Genomic DNA, 16750 nt, shown 5'->3' with positions numbered 1-16750 from the left:
ACCTCTTCTGAAGTGCATGTGGTATGGCTACTGCAGGTCTTTGGTTTTCCCAGGGTAGCCCTCCCATACTCCTTTTCTAAGCTCTTTATGCTCCTGGACTCATTTATTTCATATCATCTCACATAACCTCCAAACAGACCTTTGTCTGCCTCCATCTTATCCTCATCTTCACCCCAGTCACCCTCTGCCTTTCACTCTCCTAAGCACATCGCCTGTCACCACCATACTAAGTCTTTTCCTTAATTCTTTGTAAACATTCATCCATTCGTTCTTGCTCTGATTTTTTTTTTTACCATAATACATTGATTATGTTAATTCTGCTTTGAATTTCATCCCTTTCTATTGTGGTCTATATCATCACGGCCAATACCCCCAGGCCGCCAGATGGAGCTCTCCCTGCAGCATGGAGGTGCCCCAGATACCAGCAGGGAATCATGGACTATGGAGTTTTCCCCTACAAACCTACTGGATACCCCAGGGGCCAACAGAGGACGCTGCAGGGAGGCCTAGAGAGTCATATGTGTCCTATAACCCGGAAGTATGTCATAGGCAAAGCGACAGCAGAAGTGACGTACTTCCGGGATGAAGAAAAGGACTTTTTATCTGACCCGGAAGAGATAAGGATCACATGAACTGGGGATTGGGATACTTCCGGGTCAGGGACTATAAAAAGACTGTGACAGCTCCCAGATGGCGAGCTGAGCTGGGTGGAAGGGTGGCAACACGTCTGGGAGTGTGGAGGATTGATTATTGTGTGTATTTTGATTAATTAATGAGTATTGTGGATAGGAGGGTGCTTTGTGCACTGTTGTGTATATAGTCAATATTTGGAGTTTTACTTGGTGTCTGACATTTGATCGGAGGGTTCAAGGGAGCGATATCACCTCCTATCTGTCACACTCTCTAACACTGCCATCTTCCATTAATGGACTTGCCATTATTACTACGAACCGTGCTGTGTATTAGCAAACAGCAATGCGGTCATACGGGATTTGTTGACGGCTTTCAATGTTCCACGTCCTCCATCAGTTCCTCTTTACCTCATATAGGCCCACTCATAGCAACAATGCAGTGTGAACCAAATTAAATAAGCTTAAAAAACATCCGAAACGTTAAAGCCACAGGAGGGCAGCAATGAGAGCAAATGTGACGGCAATAAAGTATTGGCGCCTACACATTCTATACTCACTTGGATTGCTTCCTTCACTGCTTTCCTCAAGGCTGTTGGATAACCAAAGTGGGATCCTTTGCGTTCTCCCCGTGCTCACTATCCTGACGACCTTCCTCTTCGCTGTTTTATCTGGCTGCTAGAAAAAAAAAAATGAATGAACAGATGGCATCATATAGGAACAGAGAAAGATATACAGGTAAATTTCCCATAATCCACCACAGGGCTGTCATGTCGGCACAAGCTTAGCAAACCTTTTGCTTTCTGTCCACACCCATTCAGGTCACCTGATTGTTAGGCCACTCCCCCAAGCAACTAGTCATGTGGCCGCAAACTGGTCTGTGCAGCAGGGATCTCAAACTCGGGTCCAGGACGGCACACTGGCTGCAATTTTCCATTCTGTGCCAAATTACTTCTGCTTTGGGAGCAGGCAGGCTTGGCACTCTCAGGCCATATGCAAGTTCAGATCCAAAAAAGTTGGGACAGAATGGAAAATTGTGATTAAAAACAAAAGGGGAACGATTTGTGCATTTACTTGGACTTGTATTCAGACGAAAGCAGTATAAAGACGAGGCATGTCATGTTTTAACTAATCTTAAGGAATGCTTTATGGTATGCAACACATTCCAAAAAAGTTGGAACAGGCGTAGTTTGGGACTAATGATGATGTGCCCGCTTGAAAGAACAAGTGTAATAGCAGTCAGGGACTGGCATCCCGGCCAGGCAGTCACTGCAATGGAAGGACTGATGATGAGGATTGCTGATTATTTTCTCCTCCAGTGCGCTAGGTGGCAGCCTCCCTGATTTAGGATTCCCACAAGGATGCTTGCAGGGCATGCTGGGACTTGTAGTCCCACGGGGAAGCCCTTTTGGGTTCCATGGGGAATGGAAGGGATTCACAATCTCTGTATTTTGGGATTTTTTGCGATCGACCCGGAAGTACTTCCATCTGGCTATGCCCTGGTACCAAAGACACTCCCGGGTCCAAGATGAAAGGAGCCGCTCGATCTTATCCATGTGTGTCAGAGTCGGGTGGAAGAGGACGAAGCTTGCCGAAAGGAAAGTAGAATAAAGAGCGAGAAGATTTATATTTGGTTTATGTCACTTTTGTAGAAGGCATTTGTTTAACAAACATTTTATTATGTCTGTGAGGTTGTGTCTGGGGGTTTGGGGTGCTGCAACGCCCCCTGGTGGTCACTCAAGGCGATGTCAAGTAGGTGAGGCAACCGTGTTGTAGGACTGAGCCACTTGTTTATCTTAATGTGAATTTTGTTAATTATCTCATTTATGTTCCATGTGTTTTATGGGTGGCCCCTTCGAGAGGTTGAGCTACTTGCTAATCACCACCAGGAACTGCCCTCCTCCTTATAAAACTGAACGGTCCCCCACAGTTCTTGGATGTCATGGCTCAGCCCTTGGTTAGGGTTCCGATTCACGTTTTATGTCGTCTTTGTTCATCTTGGGTTCTTTCGTATGTGTTAAGATTTTTTGTGTTTATTTGCCATCGCTTGTGTCTACGTTTCAATGCCTCAGGTATGTTCCATGTGTTTGGTGGGTGGTCCGCCTGCCAATCACTGCCAGGAACTGCCCTATAATTCGGAGTGTCTCCCACAGTTCCTGGTGGTTCATTTTGAATGCGCTAGGGAGTTTTGTTGAGTTCCTGTGTTTTTTTCCCTGTGCTCCTGTTTTTTGATGTTGCTTTGGGATTTCAGTATTGCCACCTTGGATTGTGTCGTGTTCTAAGGCAACTTTTTTTTTTAAATGTCAGTAAATGTAAAGTATTACATGTAGGAAGTAAAAATGTTAGGTTTCAATACACAATGAGAAGTCTGAAAAACAAGAGTGCCCCTTATGAGAAGGATTTAGGAGTCGTAGTGGACTCGACTCTGTCAACTTCCCGACAGTGTTCAGAAGCCATTAAAAAGGCTAACAGAATGTTACATTATATAGCGCCTTGACGTGTGGAGTACAAGTCACAGGAGGTTCTGCTCCCCTTTTATAACACACTGGTGAGGCCTCATCTGGAGTACTGTGTGCAGTTCTGGTCTCCAGGATATAAAAAGCAGCACTAGAAGAAGTCCAGAGACTCGGCTTATTCCAGGGCTACAGGAGATTAGTAGAAGATTAAGAGGAGACCTGATTGATAAGTTTAAAATTATGAAGGGAATCAGTCCAGTGGATCGAGACTGTTATTTTAAAATGAGTTCATCAAGAACACGGGGACACTGTCGGAAACTTGTTAAGGATGAATTTCGCACAAACATTAGGAAGTTTTTCTTCTTATAGACACATGGAATAAGTCACCAAGTAGTGTGGTGGACAGCAGGACTTCAAAATTGTTCTTTTGGAGGAATTAAGTGGATCAGACTGGTGAGCTTTGTCTGGGTCGCTCTCGTCTAACTCTTTCTAATGTTCTTGGAGGCCCTTGACCTTGTAAGCGTGCTTGAGTAAACTCTTCCCTGAATGGCCAAGTTCTTCTTATGAAAGTGACAAATCCGTCCTTTTGCGGACTGAATTGCCAACCGTGCACCACAGGAGTGGGAATGGGACAGCGTCTGTTTGGGAAACGGTGGGTCTTACCTTCTTAGAAGGCGAAAGCTGGAGGGCCATGTCTTCAATCGCTTTTATTAGCAGCATCTGAGCCCTGAAAAAAGAAGAGAGGATGTTCATTGCGCCCGACGTTATCTCACCATTTTGATGTTATCACTATCCCATGCAGAAGCCGCGTGAGAGGGGGTTGCGATGCCCCCATCACGTCTTACGATTAGGAGGACAGTCACCCTCATAACGATAAAATGAATAAAAAATGTACAAAGACACCATAACATTTTAGAAATTAATTGGAAAACTACATCAGAGACTACATCTATGGATGAAGGAAAGTCAATGAATGAACTCCAGTTATGGTGTTTTTAAGGTGACTCATAAATAGCACATAGATGCTAAGCTAACCACTACTTCCTTGACCACACACATTCCTGTTCCATTTTTTTGTGAATTTCGACCACTGCTTCTGGATACAACTGCACGAAAAGTCAGTAGTGACATTGGTGAGATGTCAACGTACAGTACCAAGGGTCAGAAGAAAGATCATATACTCAAGTGGAGGAGTTGTTTTTTAAGGGAAAATGAAGATCACAGTACAGCCTGGAAGGAGACCCGAGCAAACCTCAGCAGTACCTGTAGTAGTTTGGGATGGCTCCGCTGTCAAGGTCCCTCATATTGCAGGGGTTGACATGGCTGGCTTTCCAGTGGCCCTCACCCCGGAACAGAGTGTCGGTGATGTGCAGGATGTCATTGCACTTGACTCGCATCCCCACTCCCGTCTCCATTTCCATGTTGACACGGATATAGAACGAGTCCCCTGACGTCACCGCTTTCGTTTCCAACCTGCTCAGGAAACTTTGATAAACTGCAGGTGAGAAAGAAGGAAGGAGAGGAGTAAAGAGAAGGAACTGGACCTTGTAGAAAACACCACGTGAACACAAAGAGACCAGAGTTACAGCTGGTCCTTGAGCGCTACCCCTAAGTTGCGTAACAGACTCTATTCAATTTCTACAAGATTGGATGGAGTAGGCAGCACATCTCCTGGTCCAGGCTTTGGTCATGTCACGTCTGGACTACTACAACTCTGGGCACGCCCCTTTTCAGAATACTACACTGGCTTCCTGTAGCCGGCAGACATTATGTTCAAATCCTTAATAGAGATATCATCTGGTTATGGATGTTTTGAGTCATGGGATCCCCCTGGTGTAGACTTTCTGCTGATTACATTGTGTTGTGTAGCACCAGAAAGGAGGACATTTAGAGGAAACTGGAAGAAAGGAGAAGGGCTTTGGAAGACAGAGGACTGGAGATAAATAGGAAGAAGACGGCAGAATATCTGAGGTTCAAGGATGATCACAATTCAGAAGTTAGCCTACATGGTGATCTACTGAATGGACTAGGGGGACGTTTTAATATCTAGGATCAGTGGTAGCCCAAGATTGAGAATTAGATGCAGAGCTAACCCAGAGAGTGAAGTGTGGAACAATTAGAAGAAGGTATCTGGAGAATTGCAGTAGAAGTTAACGGTCAGGTTTTTAAGATGGTGGTAAGACAAGCATTGATGTATGAAGTTGAGACACGGGCAGTAAAAAGGAGCACAGTAGGAGAAGAAGTCAGATGTGGTAGAAAGGAGAAGGTTGAGATGGATATGTGGAGTTACAAAAAAGGACAGAAGAAGAAACGAGACAATCAGAGGTACAACAAAAGTAGGAGAGATAACTAAGAAAGTGCCGAAAATTAGGTTGAAGTGGCATGGACATGTGATGAGGAGAGACAATGAAGATTTGGGCAAAAGACTGATGGGAGTGGAAGTCCAGAGGAAGAGAAAGTGAAGGCATAGCGGTGGTGGATATATAAAATAGAAGATCTGAAGATAAAGGGTCTTGACTGGCAAGGAGATGAAGGACTGAGCTGTTTAGAGAAGGTTGATCAGGCACATCCACCTCCACATAGAAGTAGGTAAAGATGAAGAGGAGGAAGAAGTTAATGGGTCAACACCTGACACTTCAGAGATTCTATACTCCTTTTCAGTCACTCAGGTCTGCAGTTGCACCTGGTAAGTCCAACCCTTCATGGTGTCAAATTTCCGTCTGGATTATCTTCATGTGTACCTCCTGGCTGGTGGAACGAGTTGCCCACCTCCATTCGAGCTTCTGACTCCCTCAAGGTGTTCATGAAGCATTTAAAGACTCTAGTTTGGGGAATTTGATATTAGCTGTTAGGTTCTCGTAAACCAAGAATTGCATTTTGTTCTGAGCTCTTCACTTGTGGTGACCAATTTTGTCCCCTTGTTCCCAAATAGTCCTCCCCCCCAAAAATCGTCTGATGTTAACTCAGTCATGTTGGATAAAAGTGTGGGATGAGCAAATAAACGTACGTTTAAATGTAAACTTCAGAGGGGACCCCGCCATGCCCTCTTTCCTGCCAGTCTAGCATGTTAAAGCAATTCCGTCTGCCAGGGCCGCACCATCTCTGCCCAGCATAGGCTTCAGCTAGGTAAAGGATTCTATATGTGGCCCCATTACCCTCAAAACTCACTTTTTCACCTGCTGCCCCCTTTCCCATTCGGTAAGGACATTAAGAAGTTGTCCGCTACCTCAACACGGCAGAGGCATTTAACTGCAAATATAACGGAACACCAAAAGAGTGGAAGAGCTATTTTAAAGTGGCAAGAATAGAAAGGGAAAAGGAAGAGGTTCCTCTAACATCAAACACAAGCCTCACCTTTCATGTTGGGCCGAATGGAGAGCCAGCAGAAGCCCTGGACCTGCTTCAGTACCCATCTGGCCTCTTCCAGAGTTGCTTCCTGCAGAACGGCCTTCATCGTTTTCTTCTGGAGTTCATATTCAACCTTTGAAGAGATTTCAATTCAGTTTTATTTGATTTAGCCCACCACGATTACAAAAGGACATTTGTGGTTATCCAACATGTGAGAAGCCTTTTGTAAGGTATGGCGGTTCATAAACCTGGTGTTTGAACCTGGGACTTGTGTCGCTGTGGTTGTGTCTGGTACTGCAACACCCCCTACTGGTCACACCTTGTATGACAAAAGATGTCCGTTCTATTAACAGCAGGAATTCATTACTAATTGAGAAAATGGTCGGAATGGAAAGCTGCAGCCCTCCAGGATCTGAGTCGGTCACCCTTCTTCTAATTCTGAGGTGCCTTTTCGTATTAAGAACGGAGTTTTTTTGCAGTGCTAAGAAGTCCATGGCGGTGTTAATATTGCAAGCACAATTAAAAAAAAAAAAAAAAACCTTGTGACATCTGAACCCCGGAGTGCGGGGTGGTGGTCATCTGTTAAGGTTTACTCTTCTACATTCCTTGGACCTTCAGTAGCTCATTCTCAGGGGTCAAAGCTTAGCCAGCTGGACACAAGTTAAAAATGATTATACTTACGGCAAGGATCTGGGAGCCCGGCTTCAGTCCCACTTGATCAGCGTGGGACCCCTGAGTGACCGAATGCACAAAGATACCGGACTCGTTGCCTCCAACTATTTCAATCTGCCTCAGTAGCTTGTCGGCCGAGAAGGCGATGATGGTTACTTGGCTGGGGACCCGCATCGCCGGCTTCCTTGAGAACAGAAATACCCTACATGGAGGGAAGGAGAATTGTAAGAGCCACATCTTTGAAGGTAACCTTAATAGGACATTTACCACAGTTTTTGGCCTAATATAAAGAGCAGGTAGCCTTCACATAGATAATGGAAGACTTGTTTACAGTTTAATGGAATGTTCTTAATGTTCTGCTAAGTTAGACAACCAGAAAGAAACACAAACTGCTAAACAGAAAGGCATTAAGGCCACAGAGTATTCTGACCGTTATGTATGGAGGTCAAACGTAGGTCCTAGTGTATGCGATAAAAGACACAAATGTGACCCAGACGCTTAAGCTTTAACTGGAACATCACAGAAGAGAACTTTCTTCTTTATTTTTTCTTTTTGTGTGAACTGCTTGTTTTGAATGTCACCAAAACGCTTCAAATGAAGACCCGTGGACTGTATGGTGGTTTTTGCTAACTGCTTGGCTGCCTTTCTGATTCATTTGGAACCATTTGGAAAGCCTTGTGATGGACGGCCGGGGCACTTGCCCAAATGCTGAGACACCGGGATAAGGGAAGGACCAGGGGAGCGCGCAATCTGCGGGACATTGCCTCATCCAGGACGCTAGAGGGCAGCTCTCCTGGGCGGCTGTGGCACCACGGATTCCCGCAGGGCACGCTGGGAGTTGGGCTTTGGCACAGCCCTATTGGGTTCCATGGGGGCTGCCACAGGGGGAGCTGCAGTTTCACCACACCTGGGAGGGATTCCTGGTCTGATTAACGAGCCACTTGGAAGACTCCCAGATTAAAAGAAGCCGCCTCACTGCATTCGGAGAGCCAGAGTCGGGAGGAGGTGGACGAAGCTTGCCTGGAGGAGTGGAGGTGGAAGGACAAAGAGAGGAAGAGAAAGAAGGGAGAAGAAGTGTGCTTACTTTATGTACGTCCCCCAGCTGTAAGTGAAATGTGTGCGCTGGACTGAAACTCATCTATCTGCCTGTCTGTGTCAGGATAGGGCGACTGTATGCGCCCCGGTGGTCCACACCCTCCACAAATGCAGCTTGTGTTGGAAGTGACATGGATGGAGTTCATAAAGTCCTTAACTCAGTAATTCAATTACCGTATATACTCGTGTTTAAGTTCTCCCACAGATAAGTCGAGGCTCGATTTTACCATATAATTTCTGGTATTTTGTAATGTCGGTCGTATAAGTTGAATGCGGAAAACTCACGCTATTGGTCCAAGAGATTATGATGTGCTAACGCCCACCTGAGAGAATAACCACAGGACACATGGCCTTTTTGTTTTCTATGTATTGTGCCTACTTGACCACACGGTAATACCCGATCTATACTATAGTGACATTTGCACCTTTATCGTAAAAGCATCTCTCATCTACGATGGAGCGTTCGATCAGAAGAAAATATGAAGCCGGTTTTAAATTAAATGTCACTGAGGTAGCAAAAGAAATTGGCAACTGTGCTGCTGCAACAAAATTTGACGTGTCTGAGAAACTGGGGTGAGATTGGAGGAGACAAGAAGATGTAAAAAAAACAATTAAGTGTCGCATTTTTGAACGGGCAAATAAGTCAGGGTCTGATTTTATGATTGATTTTTCGGGTTTCAAGACTTGACTATATACGGTAATCATAAAAAAAAACAATTACTAAAACAACTGCTTAGTCAATAATTCAACTGATCAACTAACCCTATGAACTTTACAAATGAGATTTACTAAATAATAAAACACTAAGGCCTTTGTGTGTGTGTGTGTGTGTGTGTGTGTGTGTCCGGTTCCTATGAGCAATCTGATTGGTCAGTTTGGCTTCAATGATGCAATCGAAAGAAGGCGCGAGCCACACAAACAGGAGTAAAGGCGAAGGAGGAACGCTGAAAGTCGTCTTCAAAGGTGGAAAATATCAACGAGGACTGGAGGAGAGAAAGGAGCCTCGCAAATAATGACAGATTCTCAGAAGCAGGCAGGAACGAGCGGCGGTCAAGAGAGGCTCAGACGCATGCGGATACGGAGATAGGCGCTGAAGGTGAAATGGGTAAGAATTACTAAACAGACGAATCAATCGATAAGAAATGAATCTATGCACAGATAAAACTGCCAAGTATACACAAATACACACATACAATGGCGGGCAAAAGTAGAGTTTATTCTTGTATTATTATTTATTTATTAATTATTGTATTATTTATTTGTATTATTGAGTTAATAAAGCTATAGAGTTGATAAAGCTATTGTAATAATCATAACCTGCATGTATTTTTCCATATGAACAACTGTAAGCCCACTTTTGCCCACAAATGTATATAAAGTATATGTATATATTGTGGGGCAGCTCGGTGGCACAGTGGGTAGCGCTGCTGCCTCGCAGTTAGGAGACCCTGCATGGAGTTTGCATGTCCTCCCCATGTCTGCGTGGGTTTCCTCCCACAGTCCAAAGACATGCAGGTTAGATGCATTGGCGACTCTAAATTGGCCCTAGTGTGTGCTTGGTTGGTGTGTGTGTGTACCGTGCGGTGGGCTGGCGTCCTGCCTGGGGTTTGTTTCCTGCCTTGCGCTCTCCGTTGGCTGGGATTGGCTCCAGCAGACTCCCGTGACCCTGTAGTTAGGATATAGCAGGTTGGATAATGGATGGATGGATATATTGGATATATTGTGGTCATTGGGAGGAACTGCAGGTCCACAAGTTGAAATGTTGGAGCGCCAACCCGGTCGTTTCCATTTAATTGAAACAAATGCTCAGACAAAACGTGCGCTCAATGGCGCCAAACAAACGAAAAGTCAGGGTGCTTGCTTCCAGAACCTTTCTTGGCCGGTAAAGCCTTTCAAAGTTGCAGCGGGAAGGAGCTCCACCCTGCGGTGCGTCCGCTTAAAGAGTGACTCTCCTTCTTATGGGAACCACAGGATATATAGTGACAGGACTGGAAGGGGCGGAGTCAATTGCCCTCACTGGGCGTGTTCTCGACAATGTGGAGGAAACAAAAGAGGATAAGATTAACTTTAGCACCCCCTTTTGACACGAGGTGGAAGTACATACCTCAGAAGAGCCAGGAGGATGATCCACTGATGCACATGTATATATACTGTCAGAGGTGGCTGGGGTGGCGACCCGGCCGGGACGCCCAGGAGGACCGGAGGAGGGCTTGCGCCTTTCCCAGACCATCTGGGGGCGACCGCCCTGGTTCCTTTGAAGCTTTGAAGCTCCACCCTGTAGGGGCCCGTGGTCACCGCCAGGGGGCGCCCCCATGCCTTTGGAGCCCTGGACCGCAGCACTTCCGCCACACCAGGAAGTGCTGGGGGGAAGAAGAGCAGGGACACCCGGAGTGCTTCCGGGAATGCAGCCGGCACTTCCGCCACACGGGTGTGTCGGCGGATGATTGCCGGAACCCACCTGGAGCACTTCCGGGTGATTATAAAAGGGGCCGCCTCCCTTCATTCGAGGCGAGAGTCGGGAGCGGAGTGGACTGAGCTAGAGGAGGCAAGGAGGCGGCCTGAAGAGGAAAGTGAAGGCATTGTGTGGCCAGGACTTTGGGGGCTTGTGGTGCACTTTGAACTGTAATTAGTGTAAATAAACGTGTTTGTGGGTGAAATGAACGTGTCCGCCTGTCTGTGTCTGGGCCAGCTTCCACAATATATATATATATATATATATACATATTGTCCCACGTGCACCACCATCCTAGCTTTGGTGAGATAAGCAGAACAAGAGGGGTTGCTGGTGCAAGCTTTACCTTCTCCATACTCCTTACTTACTGCAGACCTATAAATACCTGGGAGTGCATCTGGACTGGACTGCCAATACTGATGCTCTGTGCAAGAGAGGACAGAGCCGACTATACTTCATTAGAAGGCTGGCGTCCTTCAACATCTGCAATAAGATGCTGCAGATGTTCTATCAGACGGCTGTGCTGAGCGCCCTCTTCTACACGGTGGTGTGCTGGGGAGGCAGCATAAAGAAGAGGGACGCCTGTACAAACTGGTGAGGAAGGCAGGCTCTATTGTAGGCACGGAGCTGGACAGTTTGACATCCGTGGCAGAGCGACGGGCGCTGAGCAGACTCCTGTCAGTCATGGAGAATCCACTCCATTCACTGAACAGGATCATCTTCAGACAGAGGAGCAGCTTCAGCAACAGACTGCTGTCACCGTCCTGCTTCATGACAGACTGAGGAGACCCCACACTATGCGACTCTTCAATTCCACCCGGGGGGGTAAACGTTAACATTATACAAAGTTATTGTCTGTTGTACTTCCATTGTTAGCACTCTTTAATTTAATATTGTTCTTTTTATCAGTATGTTGCTGCTGGAGTATGTGAATTTCCCCTTGGGTTTAATAAAGTATCTATCTATCTACTATCTACTCTACTCCTCCGCAGCCGAGAACAGATGTCCAAGCAGGACGCCTGACCCCGCTCCTCCTCCCAGAAGGTGGCGTCAGATATCGAATTGACACTCGTGAAGGACAGAACTCCCCAGCGCTTGCCCTTGTCAGTTGACTTGTGCGTTGCGTGTTTTGTTTGAGCCGTGTGTCGACTGTCTTTTTAGTTCACGTCAAAAGGGGTGACCGGGGTGGTCCTTGGCATTTCAAGTTGTCTGCTTTCCCAGCCACCATGTGTGTATACCCACGCATATACACCAGCGCTCAAAACTTTGGAATCATCCAGAAATTTTTGTGTTTCTGATAGAAATTTATGTTTTTTTTTTAATCAAGGTACCGCTGATTTAAAAATATAAGACATTATTAATGTTTCAAATGGCTATTACTGCTTGAAATGACCGATTTTTAATTTATTATTCATATGTGATAGCAAAGCCCCATTTTCAGCAGCCATTCCTTCAGTGTCCTAATTGTAAAGTCTCTTAGTTTCTCTTTAATTAATCATATTTAAATACTAACTGGTTATTAGAGAAACCTTTGTAATTGCATTAGTACCACTGAATCCTCTGTTCACTAAATCAAGAATTGTCTTTCCTTGGGTTGCAAGGCACTGACATTTATAAAGTTTAGTTCTGGGTCCAAAAATGGCCAAAATGATCCAACTTTCTCAAGAAACTTGTCAGTCTGTTGTTTTTCAAAAGGAAGGTCACTCGGTGCCACAGACTTGACCAAGAAGAAACTGAAGATTTCACACAAAGGTGTCCACCATTGACTTGAGTGAAGACGAGAAGCTGAATCTAATCAGGGTAGACGAAGAAGCAAGAAGGCTCAGATGTAGAAGTCCATCAGGAGAAGCAAACGCCTCACAGGTCCTCAGTTCGCTGCCTCCTCAAATTCCAGCGTCACCTGCAGTGTCATTTGCTGTCACCGTCACGCTCAGGTGTGTGGAGCTCCAGTTTATTCGTTTGCCCTGAAGGTCCTCGTTGTCTTCCTCGATTTCTCCTGATGTAATGGATGTGCTCTCCTTCCTTTGCGGTGGGGTGCTGCCAGCCGTACCTCTTATCCTGTCCATTCCGTGAAGTTCTCACAGACCACGCCGTCCAGTCCTGCCCGTGAGGAGCTTTCTGCACTTTGCTAGAATATTTTCCCACAATCTTTCTAATGGCCAGTGTGCGACTTATTAAACAGTAATTTGTTTATTTTCCTGACCCTCCAAAGACCCTTCCAACATTTTACCCAGGATTCCCTGTATTTTACATTTGGTCAAAACTAAAGACCACCTTGGGAGTTCCCACGTCGATTTATATGATTTAAGATTATGCCGGACTCAGAGGCCACCAACCCAAAATCAAAAATGGCATCTCCTTGAGCTTCAAGACCACCCGGTCAAAATCCAACCAGCACTTAAACGCGTTTCTGTCTGATGAATTTGCCCAACGAGGACCAATACGTAACAGAACGTTGCACTTTGATTTCACGATGTCGAGTACCCACCCTATTCCTGGATTGCTGTTGTCTCTGGAGTATGGAGGTTGAGGCTGCACTGGAGATTTGACTGAAATTAGAACAGAAAAGAGAGTCGGTCACCAGAAGATGTTAAGAGGAAAAAGTGGCAGTTTATAAGTTAACCAATCAAAAGAGCTCTACATAAGTCATTATTTTGTTTTGGGGTCCCACCAGGATTCGTCCCATCCTTGTGCTTTGGTAGCTGCTGCAGAACCCTGACATCAGACTATGCCGTGTGATTGGTGGTCTCCTATCGGCCCACGCTGTGAGCAGTGGCTTCTGAGAGCCCATGTAATCCAAAGGTCATGGGTTTGCAGCGGACCACTGACAATCCAAATGTCCGAACTAGGACGGATCATGGTGGACAACACGTAATAAGTCAGGCTGAATAGTAACAGCGAAAGTAGATGCAAAAAATGACAACACGTTACCTTCAGGCACCATTTCAAATTCACTGCCAGAGTCTGTTGCAGAGCTGAAATGAAAAATACGACGGGAAGAAAAAATAAAGATGAATCACCGTGACTACAAGACTTAGCGCAAACCTCCACCGAAACCCATTCAGATATTTTTAGGAGTCCTGCGGTGGGTTGGCACCCTGCCCAGGATTGGTTCCTGCCTTGTGCCCTGTGTTGGCTGGGATTGGCTCCAGCAGACCCCCGTGACCCTGTGTTCGGATTCAGCGGGTTGGAAAATGGATGGATGGATATTTTTAGGAAGGACATTTGGTCATCAGAAGACCAGTGGCATCATTAAGGGGAGAACATGGCAATGTACCCATTCAGTGATCCAACAAGCTCCACATTGGTCATTGTTTGGTCATGGAATCCCACCACAACAGATCCCAATTGGGACTTTTGCACTTTGGTACTGGTCAGCCGTGGACTCATGAGGTCTGAGCACTAGAATGTTCTCCTGTGGCACTTGCACTTCAGCACAGCTCCACCACCCCGAAGCTAAATGTGTTCAGGCCCAGTCAGTACTTGGAATGGAGGCCATCTAGGAGAAGCTTGGGTTGCTGCTGGCAGATGTGTTGGCATGGCCAGCAGAGGGCGCTGACCCTGTTATGTGTGTGTAGATCCCAATACCGCAGTGGCAGTGACGGGGCTGTAAAAACGGCATCATCCTTTAGAAACGTAAAAACGAGGTCCTGACTCTCTGTGGCTGTAAAAGACCCCAAAAAACAGAGATCCTGGCTCTCTGTGGCCGTAAAAGTCCCCACAAACGGACATCCTGACTCTCTGTGTCTGTCAAAGACCCCAAAAACGGAGATCCTGACTCTCTGTGGCCGTAAAAGACCCCAGAAATGGAGATCCTGACTCTCTGTGGCCGTCAAAGACTCCAAGAGCAGGGTGTATCCCGGTGTCCGATGTTTGGAATGACAATGACATAGCAACTAGATGGACACACAGACCAGTGTCCTCTTCCAGTCATATGCTCTCCTATGACTTTCATGGTGAATACTTAAAATGCAGACGTTAGTAGAAACAAGTGGAGGTCCACTTTCAGGTGCCAGATGAAGAGAGGCGAACTCCACGAAACAAGCAGAATAAATGAAAAGATCAGACCTAAAGGTCAGCAGGCCGCGGCCATGGGTGACATGAAGGGACGAATGAAAGGCCAGCGCCGGTGTGTGACAGAGCTTCAGAGGGAATGCTTGAGTATTGGTATACGCACCACAGGGGTACCCTTTAGAGGAGCCCCATACATGGCAGGCAAGTGGTGCCAGCGCACTACAGAGGACCTGATGATTTGAATTTGATGCCAGACTGGCCACCCTGTTTCAGGGAACACTGTGGACACAGGACTTGTTCATTCTGCTCTGCCGCTGCCATTTCTTCTTTACACCACCCTGCTAGTCTTTGTTTTATATATTGTGGTTAAGAGCGGGCATCATCAGAAAGTCAGTTACAGGGCTGGCAAAATGACAACACAGTAATAACAAAAAAAAGCACAAGAAACCAAACCCTGCCAGGTCTTTGGTGGACTTTAAGAAGGACACCCAGCAGGCATGTGTCCCAGCTCTTAATGAGGCAGTGACTGGCACACACAGTGCCCCTCTGGACCCATCATCCCCACAAATCCCAACATCCCCGTACCTCGAGAGTACAGGATCTTCATCCTCCTGATCAGCCTGCCTTGGCGGTCGCGTCAGGTACGACTGGTAGCTGCTGAATGAGTACGTGTCCTGCTCATTTAGTGACGTGAAACTCTGCGTCAAAAAAAAAGAAATATTGACTGGCATCAGCCCTACAGTTCACTGCAACTGATGAAGACGAAGGGCTTTACCAAAACTGGGCCACTACCAGATTCATCCAGGGGTCATTTGAGAATCACTGGGATCACCACGGGGTGACATCAGGACCCTCAGGATCACATATTTCAACAGGGCACCACTGAGCACACAGCAAAATGCATCTTTACCACAAATTCTTATGAGTAAAATGGCCAACAAAGGAAAACTAAACCAATTTAATATAACAGAATTCATGGGAAGTGTCCTGTCACAGAACTTATGAAGAGTGGTGCCATTTGTTAAAACTGAATGGTGGGCAGCTCAGTGGGTACAATGAGTCAGCAAACACAAAATACTGTCATTAAAATACAAATTATATAATAGCATGTCTGTCTATCTGTCTGCTACATAGTGCCTGTCTAGCTATTTACAGTATATATAGTGCTTTGCAATCTGTCTGTCTGTCTACCTGTCTGTTATATTGTTATATAGTGCCTTTTCTATCTATCTATCTATAATGCCTTTCAAATCTATGTATCTATCTATCTATTATATAGTGCCTTTCATATCTATGTATCTATCTATTATATAGTGACTCTCTTATCTATCTATCTGTTATATAGTGCCTTTCTTATCTAACTATTTATCTATCATATAGTGCCTCTCTTATCTGTCTGAATTATTATTATTATTATTATTATCTGTTATATAGTGCCTTTGCCATTATATAGTGCCTTTCATATCTATGCGTCTATCTATGATATAGTGATTTTCTTATCTATCTGTCATATAGTGCTTTTCCTATCTATCTATCTATCATATACTGCCTTTCCTATCTATCTATTATATAGTGCCTTTCTTATCTGTCTATCTATCTAAACGATCAGATTATTTACTATTAAAATTGCTTCAATCAATTGCCTTATCTATCTATTACATAGTGTCTTTCACATCTATCTATTATATAGTGCCTTTAATATCTATCTATCTATTATATAGTTCCTTTCGTTATCTATCTATCTATCTATCTATCTATCTATCTATCTATCTATCTGTCATATAGTGCCTTTCTACCTGCTTATCCATTTATCTATCAAATACTAATAGTGATGGTAATTCTTTTTGTATATTAACATGCAATATGTAAGCAGTATGATAAACTAGAATGTATTAAAATCCAGCGGGTTAGAAGATGACTGACTGACTGACTTTGTTTTACTTGATGGAATGCATCACCTTATATAGTGCCTTTTAAAGTGACTGACGGTACTTGATTCTTCATCCGTCTCATCCCTTTTTCTGGTGTCATTGAAGTCTATTAATCGTGTATAATGCCTTTCCTGTTTATTATATTGTATGGTC

General features: G+C 45.2%; 1 protein-coding gene across 2 annotated transcripts in view; it reads right to left on the bottom strand.

Annotated features, from left to right (window-relative positions):
- card14 (caspase recruitment domain family, member 14) overlaps window positions 1–16750 on the bottom strand; it is a 43853-nt gene that overhangs the window by 12530 nt on the left and 14573 nt on the right. Inside the window, exons 11-18 of one of the 2 annotated variants that reach the window (XM_039739989.1) lie at window positions 15252–15364; window positions 13584–13627; window positions 13141–13201; window positions 7115–7307; window positions 6440–6566; window positions 4349–4580; window positions 3749–3812; window positions 1190–1307 (exon numbers count right to left, since the gene is read on the bottom strand). In XM_039739989.1, the coding sequence (XP_039595923.1) occupies window positions 1190–1307; window positions 3749–3812; window positions 4349–4580; window positions 6440–6566; window positions 7115–7307; window positions 13141–13201; window positions 13584–13627; window positions 15252–15364 (952 nt within the window). The remainder of the gene's footprint in view (window positions 1–1189; window positions 1308–3748; window positions 3813–4348; window positions 4581–6439; window positions 6567–7114; window positions 7308–13140; window positions 13202–13583; window positions 13628–15251; window positions 15365–16750) is intronic. The other variant, XM_039739990.1, reaches the window with a different exon arrangement.

The sequence above is a fragment of the Polypterus senegalus genome, chromosome 17 (assembly GCF_016835505.1).
Source record: "Polypterus senegalus isolate Bchr_013 chromosome 17, ASM1683550v1, whole genome shotgun sequence".
Classification (NCBI taxonomy): Eukaryota; Metazoa; Chordata; class Cladistia; order Polypteriformes; family Polypteridae; genus Polypterus; species Polypterus senegalus.
Note: the sequence above shows the minus strand (reverse complement) of the source record. Positions and strands in the feature narration are given on the sequence as shown.